Source organism: Seriola dumerili, unplaced genomic scaffold (genome assembly GCF_002260705.1).
Source record: "Seriola dumerili isolate Sdu_G_001 unplaced genomic scaffold, Sdu_1.0 BDQW01000193.1, whole genome shotgun sequence".
In the NCBI taxonomy this organism is placed as follows: domain Eukaryota; kingdom Metazoa; phylum Chordata; class Actinopteri; order Carangiformes; family Carangidae; genus Seriola; species Seriola dumerili.
Window position 1 is genome coordinate 1,283,930 of NW_019174448.1, and position 10,433 is coordinate 1,294,362.

The 10,433-nt window shown below is 41.1% G+C and overlaps 1 protein-coding gene and 1 non-coding gene across 2 annotated transcripts; one reads left to right on the plus strand and one right to left on the minus strand.

Moving 5' to 3' along the window:
* Window positions 1-3,783: 3,783 nt before the first annotated feature.
* Window positions 3,784-10,187, minus strand: LOC111228008 (cilia- and flagella-associated protein 157-like). Its single transcript, XM_022753773.1, has 9 exons — window positions 10,008-10,187; window positions 8,834-9,105; window positions 8,092-8,245; window positions 7,708-7,975; window positions 7,469-7,590; window positions 5,551-5,701; window positions 5,323-5,468; window positions 4,287-4,428; window positions 3,784-3,828 (listed from the first exon to the last, which is right to left on the minus strand). The coding sequence occupies exons 1-9, from the start codon at window positions 10,160-10,162 to the stop codon at window positions 3,784-3,786; spliced, it is 1,455 nt and encodes a 484-aa protein (XP_022609494.1). The 5' UTR covers window positions 10,163-10,187.
* Window positions 5,740-5,811, plus strand: trnac-gca. Its single transcript has one exon. It is a non-coding gene; the product is annotated as a tRNA-Cys (tRNA).
* Window positions 10,188-10,433: the final 246 nt, after the last annotated feature.

Sequence of the window (10,433 nt, forward strand, 5' to 3'; positions counted from 1 at the left end):
AGGGATCAACTGAAGCATCACAGGCCTCGTACGTTGTTGTGTTGTTGAGTGACAGGCGGCGACAGTGACGAGTCAATCACAGGCAGAGTCAGAACGTACGAGGGTTTGATTGAGACCACCCATGATGGAAAAGTATGTTTAAACGTGTGTGTGTGTTTGCGTGTGTGTGTGTGTGTGTTTCAGATGTGTGTAACGTGAACCAGCAGAACAAGGCCGGATACACACCCATCATGCTGGCAGCACTGGCAGCCGTGGAGACTCCCAAGGACATGCACATCGTGGAGGAGCTCTTCAGCAAGGGCGACGTCAACGCCCGAGCCAGCCAGGTCAGTGACTGGAGGCCCGGGGGGGGGTCAGAGGTCAGAGGTCAGAGGGCGGCAGCAGGGCACCAACAGCAGCCTCCACACACGGTTTACGTTTCAATGAGATATGAAGGTCGTAAACTAGGCAGGGTGAAAGCGACACTACAGCATCATTGAAGATTATTTAAAATGTTTTTGAATGCCTGTGATTCATTATTACATCAGAGATTCACAAAACCAGACTGTGAAGTTTTTACCCTCAAGTAGGAAAAACAGTCTTCTGGTGACACCAAGTGGTGAAGACGTGTAACTGTTTAGATTTTTAAGGTAGTTTGTGTTTGGGTTTTTGCAGCTGTCATTAGGGAGCCTAGTCTTTAATGTTTGGATGGAGATGTTTTTAAAATTAAGGAGGAATCTTTGTATTTTGGTTTTAAGTTTTGATCTAGTACTTCTGATCGGTGATGATTTCTTTTACAGGGTGAATCCGTGTGTGAATGGGGGGGGGGGTTAGTAAAGTAAAATGTTGTATGATTTATGGCCGTAGCTAATTGTTTTCTTTTTATGAAGTCATTTATTCATTATTTATCTCAGTTAATTATAAAATGTAAAAAAAAAAAAGTGTAGGGGTTACACCTTAAAACTGCTTGTTTAATCCAACCAACTGTCCAAAACTTAAAATATTAAAAGTATAATCATCTGAAAGGGAGAAAAGTAGCAGCTCCTCACATCTGTGAAGCTGCTGATTTCAAACACTCTGAGGTTCCAGCTTCTCAAATGTGAAGATTTCTTTGTCACATGTGACAGTAAACTGAATGTCATCACAGGCTCCAGGAAACTCTAAAGGACGTTTTATTTTATGATGCAGACAACAGAATCAATAGAGAAAATGAATGTGTGCATGAATTATTTGAATCCTAAACTTAACCCCAAAACTGACTCCCTTGTCCCTGGTGCAGGCGGGTCAGACCGGGCTGATGCTGGCGGTCAGTCACGGCAGGATGGACATGGTTCGGGCCCTGCTGGCTCACGGGGCCGACGTGAACGTCCAGGACGACGAGGGCTCCACGGCGCTGATGTGCGCCAGCGAGCACGGCCACGTCGAGATCGTCAAGCTGCTGCTGGCTCAACCCGGCTGTGACGCCACGCTCAGCGACAGCGTGAGTAACTCATGAAGGTGCAGGGACGCTGACAGAGCATCAGTGACGGGAAACTGCCCTTCACTTCCTGTATCTAACTGTAAAACAAGCTGAATGACAGTCATCGTAGGACGAAACCATTAATCAATTATTGAGAAAATGATTGACACATTGATGGTGATCATCGTAGTTGTCGTGTGAGCCGCTGCCTGAACAGCCGGTCAAATCCCTCTGGGATTACAGGTTATGAAGTCACATGTATTATTTGGACGCACAAAGTTGTTCAGTGTATCTGCAGATTATTGATTTTATTCAATGTTTTATGACTTTGCTTCTGAATACGCTGCAGAACAATATGTGTAATTGTCTAATATTGATATGGATAATAAGTGGTGTTAGTAGAATTAATAGTGGATATGGTTTTGGGAGATTTACTAAATACTGATTGATGGCTTTCTAACAGGTTTTATTTCTCAGTTTTTCTAATGTTTCTTCCTTGTTGACTTGTTTGTTTCCCTCCCTGCAGGATGAGAGTAATGCCCTGTCCATAGCTCTGGAAGCAGGACACAAGGACATTGCAGTGTTGCTTTATGCACATGTCAACTTCTCCAAAGCCCAGTCACCAGTAAGTGTTGATTCACTTTTATTTTTATATCTGAAAATCGCAAATGTGCCTCAGTCTCAACAGTACACAACACGATCATTTACATCTCCGCTCTGATCCCAACCATTTAAACGTGTCTGTGTACGACTAACCTTCCAGGGAACCCCTCGACTCGGCAGAAAGACGTCACCCAGTCCCACCCGGAGGGGCATGTTCGATTAGAGGCCCCGCCTCTGCCCAGAAACCCTGCGCTGCTATTGGTTCACGCTGAACGATGCCTTACCCACAGCTGGATGAGGTGACTTAATCCCCAAGCACCAACCTACCAACCAACCAACCAACCAATGAGATTTCTGGAAGTATTTTTTTTTTTTTTTATTTATGTGCACGCCTCTCGTCTCCATGACGATCCCAAAGTGTCCTTTGAACATGAATGTAACCAGCTGGTGCCTCAAGTCCCATCAGGTTCAGGCTGAAATAATCAGCAAGCCACTGGAGTTCAGACCAACACGGACACTAATTCAACTACTAAATGCAACTTTTTCTTTGCCTTGTTTTTAGTTTTTTCTTTTTTTTGTCAATTTGACCAGTTTTTTTTTTTTTTTTTTTTTTTTTTTTTTTTTCTAAAGCTCAATGTTGATCATTCACGAGCACCAAAACATCTTTTTTGATTAATTTTTTTTTTTTTTTTTGTGAATGCATCAGAGTAGACAGATGGAGAATAATCCTTTCCATGTTAGAGGAAATATTTCCTGTATATATTGCTCGCCTCGACATCTCGGTCTGCGCCCAGCTCAGACGAATGCATCAGTGAATAGACGTGACCTAGACTGGAGAAACTGTACTTTTATACAAATCCTTTGTGTCTATTTAAAAAAGAAGAAGAAGAAGAAGAAGAATCACAGTATTTTGAATATTTCCTATTACTGCTTAACGAATCCATGAAGTTATATATTTATCAAAGTATAGTTTTTAATGCAGATATATGTATTTCATTGTACATACGGTGGTCATTAGAGTTTAGTTATTCTCTCTCTTTGTCTTCATGTCCAGTTTCTCTCTCTGTCTTGTCATGTGTAATATAAAGTGTCTGTCCTGCTCTAGTGTTCATCAAGGTACTGACTTTCATCTTCAAATGAGAATTGAAGTGCCTGAGACTTTGCCATATAACAATAAACATCAGTTAAAGATTATAAACCAGCGTGTCATCTTCATTGATGACCCACAACGAACTTTAGCTACTTTGCAGATTCTGGAAAATACAAAAAATAATCAACAAGTAAATGTTGGTGTATCATTTATTCGTTTAAGTAAGACTTTCCTCAAGGGGAGTTCACAGGCTTCCCAGCAGTGTATAAAGTAATTAATTACGTGTGAATTCATCATTTATCATTATTTATCTGTAAGTTGAGGAGATGGGGTGGGGGGTGGGGGGTCACTGCGTTGGCTGCTCATCACATTATCACAGAGGGACAGGTATTTAAGGAGGAGGTGGTTATCTGTTTTTTAATGTGTAAATATCAGAAAATCATGATGGCTGAACAAACAACAAAAAGCTTAGACGTTTACAACCCAAAATAAATGAATTTATCTGGTGATATACAGTAAATCTCTGTTTTAGAGATCTCAGGTTTTTCTTTGACATTGAAAGGCTTTTACAGTATTTAAAACAAACAAGTTTTGTCACTGTCATGTGAGTTTGGTGACTGAGAGTTTGGAGGTCAAGCGACTCACAGCTGAATCAGTCGGGGTAACGGAGCTGGACGTCTTCTGAGCGGAGGGTTTCCTGTGAGGAAGAAGAGCAGAAACATACACAACATGAAAAATTCTCCATCTAGTACCTGTTTCTTCTATATTAGTGAGTACCACTAATTTTGTTAAATTTCTGTCTAATAGTTGGTGATTGAAGTCCTTAAATATCAAAATGAAAAGCTGTATTCATTTTAAATAAGTTGATTTCTCTTCTTTTTTTGTTTCCATAATACAATAATGTTTTTGAATTAAATTCAAGTTTATTAGCAAGTAGATAAATAAATTTCTCTGTTTTTTGTACCAAGTTTTCTCACCTTTTTTAGGGCGAAGGCAAAAAGCCTCGACGGCTTTTGGCAACTTGTACATGTCTATTTTTAGACATGTCATTTTTATTTTTGTACTTGCAAATGAATCTGCTGCACTAAACAGGACCTCCAGACACAGAACAGACCACTGCAGACTCAGTAGGTGGATTTCGAGGTCCTGACAAACCTGTGCAGAGGCAGGATGGACCCCGGCCGCGTCCTGGAGAGGATGCGTTTGTGTTTCGATGCAGGTGGGGGGACGAGGCCGAGATCTCCCGGCCTGTAGCGGGCCAGCTGAAACCGGAAGCTCACAGCTGGACCCAGAGTCGCTGTGCTGAGAAGACACAGGAAACAGGATGATGATGGTGATGAAGATGGAGCTGCAACTCACACATAACTGTCCAGGTCATCAACGCCTCTCCCATCAAGCCCGTCAAAGTGACTTGATTATTATTGACCTTTTATTGGGATATACCAAGATGATTGGAAACAATGTGGTCGCTGTATTTAGACAGTTGAAACAGAGGACAGTGAAGCTGAGAGACGATATATGATATAGAAGCTAATAAGCACCAATAAAACATAAAAATAAAAAATAAAGGTGTAGTAAAGAAAATGATAGAAACGGAACTTACTGATGAATCAGAATGGTGGACGACACCTTTTATTATATTTAATTCTCTTTTAAAAAGGGAAATAATGAGAAAGCTACATTAAACAAGACAAGATTCAACTTTCCCATATTTTCAAACACGTGTCCTGTTGAAGTCTCATATTGTTTTCATTTTTACAGATGTCATAAATAATGTCAACACAATCATCAGTTGTTGGTATTTCTGGCTTTTCTGGAATCTGGATCAGATTCTGTCTGAGCTCAGAGGAAACATCTTCTGTAACATTTTGGGCAAAAGTTTATGAACCACGTTAATTTTCTTAATAGAAACAGAGAGTCGGAGTCAGTATCTGCATTCTGGTAAAATAACCATAAAAAGACATAAAATTAAATCATCTGTTTAACCGTTTGGTGTCTGAAAACTTTAAACCTGTCTTTATCAACGTCACTGCGTCTGCAGTTAGTGCACTCTACCTTTGTGGGGCAGCATAGTGTCCATACTGATCACTGATCACAGAGTCCATTCACAGCCCTTCAAAAAGCAGTTAAAACAGTTGCACCGTGTACGAACAACGTCAGACATCATCCCGTGACAGAGTGGTTTCATTACCTGGCTGCTGCAGCGTCTGAGGTCTGCAGCTCGTCCAGTTTCTCAGTGTTGGAGTTGACGAGTGTGGGTCTGTCCAAGACCACCAGCAGCTTCTGCACCAGCTGCTTCCACTGGACGACACTGAGGTCCCGGTCCGAGTCCTGCTCCTGCGGGGAACAGAACCGACATCAGGGCTGAAGTCATTAAACGTTCCTGAGAGGCTGAAACCATCTCGTCGTGCTGTTTTACCATCAGAGCCTGTCTGAGAGTGACGGCTGCTTCCTGCATGATGCTCTTCATCCTGCTCCTCTTCCTCCTTTCCTCCTGTAGCTCTGTGTCCAGCCGACTCACCTCGGCTTTGTTTTTACTGCTCTGTTCAGACAGCGAGGCCCAGTCCTGCCTGAAATAAACACAATGGTGATTAACACATCACACTGTGGGGGTATAGCTCAGTGGTAGAGCATTTGACTGCAGATCAAGAGGTCTCTGGTTCAAGTCCGGATGCCCCCTGTGGCTTTATGTTGTTTCCTTTCATCAGTCCTCATTGTTAATGTGGACTGGGCTCTGTCTGAAGCCAGTGTATGTGATGGTGCAGTGTAACACCAGTGCGGCGACTTTCATCCTCTAACGTTGTCCAGACAAGATTTGGTTCATGAAACCTCACCATGTGATGCTGTCTGTCTCCTTTCGTGTTTCTATCTGTCAATAATCAATGGAATTGTCCCATAGTTGCATCTCTATGTAGCACTTAAATAAATAAATTCACTTCACGTGGAGCGGAGTCAGGCTGTGAACACAACGCTGACATGTTATCACCTTTAAAGTTGATATGACGAACGTTTGAGCAAACAGTTGCTTGTTTACACATCCAGCAGCTACACAGCAAGTTATCATTCATGTGAACTCCTCCCTCTGGCCGCCTAAAAAATCTAAATCCAATGTTGCCTCTCTTCTAGCTCCTTTTTGGTCTCCAAGAACTCCACATGAATGAGGGAAATATTTGGCTGTTTAGCTGCTAAATGCTCCAATATGTTCATGGCTGGTTTCTAACCGTGTGTCTGTCTCCTGTTTGCTGCTGAGCAGGTCGTGTACAGGAGGTTTTTAGAGCTTTCTGCTGCCGCGGCTGGAGACTGCACTTTAGAGAGCAGTGAGAATGAACCACTTTTATCAACACGACAGGTAATCAATGAGCTGAAACTGATTATTAAAGCTCTGGGGACCTGAAGAATTTAGCTGGTAACATGTTGTGATTGTAGAAATATCAGTCATAGCCACATTCTTAACTAAGTTCATGCAAGTTACTCAAAACCTATAAGGCACTTGTTTTTTTTTAAATCAACATGGGTTTTAATTTTCAATGTTTTTTTTAAATTCTTTTATGATTAATTAGTTCAGTTTTTTTTAATTTGGTGATTTTCACCTTTTTGCTTTCATTCATTTTGTTTATTTCATCATTTGTCTCCCTTTTCACTCTTTAAAGTCTGTTTTTCTTCATTAAGATTTACTGCTAGGAGGCACACAGAGTATTTGGTCAGGTGAGGTTTCACTGCCATCTGCTGGACACTTTAATGGGCAGCGCTGCACCAAGGAGTCCTTTTTAATTCAGAGTGTGATCAGGTGCTGCTGCATGGTCTCATCTTGTCTTTGTAGTTCCAGTTGTCTGTGTGTGCAACAAAGAATAAATATAAAGATTTGGATAACGATACAAAGTAATAATTTAATGGTATTTTGAGGTACAATTACTTGTTACAATTACTATTATTGTAGTTCAAATGTCCCTGATTAACTTTGTATGTTGACTCTCAAAAGAGCCTGATAAATAACATTGAGTCTTCGTGTTCTGACAAGACAAGTGGCACTTGCTTTTACTATTAGGTGATTTTGATAATGTCTGTTCCCCTTATGTGTGTTTTTTAGTATCTATTGATACTTACTTGTTGTGTCTTTGTCACTGGAAACTTTAACTTTTATTTAGTTTCATTTAAAAAATATATTGCTGTACTTCATCATACTTCATCCTCTGGATCTGTCACCTGCTCACACATTTTTATTTTTCTACTAATAATAAAAAAAATAATGAGGTTAACTTAATGCGTATTGGGATATTGTTGTTAATGTTAACACTAAAGAGAATGAACGTGGAGTCAGTGGCATGGACAGTAGAGACCTGAGTGCCTCCGTCTGGACCAGGACGCTTCTGTGCTCAGTCTGAAGCTGCTGAAGCTCCCGCCTGCAGACCTTCAGCTCCGCCTGCAGCTGCTGACACTTCTCTGTCAGCTGCTCAACCACCTGATGGAGAGAAGATGTCCAGTGTTTTTAGTGAATCGTTTGTGTTTTATATTAAAACCAGGTGCAGGAAATACAAAAATAACGAAAAAGCTCAATGTTCATCTATCTTCTGCTTACCTTCTTGCGGATGCAGCTCTTGCGGGACAGCTCGCTAAGCATGTGCTCCAGGATGTCCACGTCCACGCTGAGTTTAGTCTTACGGTCCAGCAGGGCCGAGTTCTCCTTCATCAGGATGTGAGTCTGCTCCGACAGCTGGTTTAACTGAGCCCTCACCTCCGTGTTCTCCTGAAGGGCCAGTCGGGTCGTCTCAGGAACCTTCTGGTCCACCAGCTGCTTCACCTCGGCTTCCATGGCCGCCACATGGCTCTCCATCTCCTTCTCCAATCTTTTGACCAGGGACAGGAGAAGGGAGAGAGACAAGAATAATGATCTACTAACTTCTACTGTATGTATGTATGTAATTATAGGCTATCTTTGCTACAATCAGAGGAAAGTTCCAACCTCCTCTTTTCCAGCAGTGCTTTCATCTCCAGGTTGTGAATGTCAGCTTTGTGCTCCTCCTTCTGAATGGCCAGCTGCTTCTCCAGAGACGCCATGTTGGACATCAGCTGCTCCTTCTCCTTCTGAAACTCCTCCAGACTAGCCAGCCTTGCCACTGGACAGAGGGGGAGAAGAGGAGAGTCTGTATCACACTGAGAGTCCAGTCTTTCAATACATACAGTGCTTTCTGCAAACCTTGTGTTCTTTGGCCTTGCTCACTGAGGTTTAACCAAACCAATGAGTTTGTTTCTGCGTCCAGTTTGTGTAAAATGAAGTGTATCTCAGAAAGTCAGCTTGTTTATTTATATGATTAGTGAACTTACCCCAGGTATAATGTGTTGATGTTACATAAATAAATAAATAAATAAATATATAAATGAAACTTTTTCAAGTTGTTATCTTGTGTCCATGGGTATATAATTTCTCTATCTAGTGTTAACTGTAAACATACATATTGTCTCACATTTTCAGATTAAAATAACAACATACTTTTCCAACCTTTTATTTCTTAACTACTAAAATGTTATCATAGATTTTGGGGTAGATGTGAATTAGCCTGTCATTGTGAAAAAAAATAGTTTACATTTGCTGTAGCAGCTATCTGGTTCACTTAGCACAATTTATTCATTTCCAACAGGGTGGATGATATGGCTCTTTCATACTGCTTGACTGTGGTTTAACCCACAGAAATGTTCAGTCTCACCAAGTGTCCTGTTCTCCTTGGTGAGCTCTTCTATCCGGTCTTGGAGCTCTTGCCTCAGCCGGCTGTGCTGCAGCTGCAGGGCGTCTCTGTCCTTATCAGCAGCCTGCCGCTGACTCTCCAGGCGCTCTGACAGCTCCTCCACCTCATCCTCCTTCTCCAACACAGAGCATTTCAGATACTCAACAATGTCCTTTTTCTGTTTCTCCAGTGCACTGTACTGTGAGTTAAAGTCCCTCTTCTGCCTCTCCAGTTCATCACATTTCAGCTGGTATCTGGGGGAGGAAGAGGAATATGGGTTATGGTTTAAGGACTGAAGTCTTTAATGATTCTTGCAGTACATGCTGTATGTAGAATAGGTTGATAGGTGGTGGAATTACATCAGCTTGTATTGATTTGATATGTTTTTGTCCAAACTGACTTACAAAAGATGCGTTCAACATCAAAGCAAGATAAAAATAATCACAAAGAAGCACCAATTGACTACAAAAAACACAACAAATAGAGGCAAAAGTACCACAAAGAGACCAAAACAACAACAACAAAAATATAAAAGAGACACAAAGAGATGCAAAACATCTACTAAGACACAGAAAATTACCACAAGAGATTAAAAACTACTACAGTCAGATGCAAAATGACAACAAAGATACTTAAAATGAAAACAAATATATGCAAAACAACTACTAAGAGACACAAAAGGACCAAAAAAGAGACACAAACCAACAGAGAGAGAGAGATGCAAAATGACTACAAAAATGAAATCCACAACATATGAAACACTACTGCTTCTTTGTTGGAGAGGTGGTGGGGGGCCTTTTAAATGGCTGTGCCCAGTGGCCCAGTGTCTCACAGTTCCTCCAAGACTGTACCACGGAACGGGTAACATCAAAAAATATTAATAACTTTGGTACCATTCGGTGCTATAGCTAGGGTATCTAGTTATACTGGCTTCAAGTGATAGTGATAGTCTAACAAAAGACAAGCTAACAAAACAACAAGACGGCGAAAGTGCTGCGCAAATGACGTAAAAGTTGCGCTGACGAAAAAACGAGACTATAACAAAATTATTCACTATCTGCAGTGAATTTACTTGCTTGGATAAACATATGACAGCATTCTGTGAATAAGGAAAAGCTGAGTGATTTAATTTCCGCCTGCTTTAACGTAACGTTACCTCTCCAACTGTTCGTTCAAATATCGTATCTGAGTCAGGTACAAATCCTTCTCTTTGTCGTCAGAAACGTTTTTATCTGCCGGAGTCTCCCTTTTCTGTGGTTTCTTTGCCTCCTCTTGTTTGTCGCTGCTTTTCTTATCCTTCTTTTTGGGCATTGTTTTAAAGAAAGTTTGCAAAAGTTTACGCTGAGAGAAGGCAGAGAAACTAAACAAGATACGTTGTTGCTAGGCAATGCTGCATTCAGGGACTCCTCGAAAATGTTCCGGTTTACACTTTGAGCTGCATAATAGAGTACAGTATAGCATAGTATAGTAAGTCATAAAAACGTGATAGTATAGTAAGGCATGAAACGTCATAGAATGCTAAGGCATAAAATGTCGTAAAAAACTCTGATGAGGCATGAAAAGTTACGTATGATAAAGCATG

Coding starts and splice junctions, on each gene's coding strand:
- LOC111228008 (XM_022753773.1), bottom strand. CDS start 10,162: ATGCCCAAAAAGAAGGATAAGAAAAGCAGCGACAAACAAGAGGAGGCA. Junction 7,591..7,707: donor AGAGCTGCATCCGCAAGAAG/GTAAGCAGAAGA, acceptor TCTCTCCATCAG/GTGGTTGAGCAGCTGACAGA. Junction 5,469..5,550: donor CTCTCAGACAGGCTCTGATG/GTAAAACAGCAC, acceptor TGTTCCCCGCAG/GAGCAGGACTCGGACCGGGA.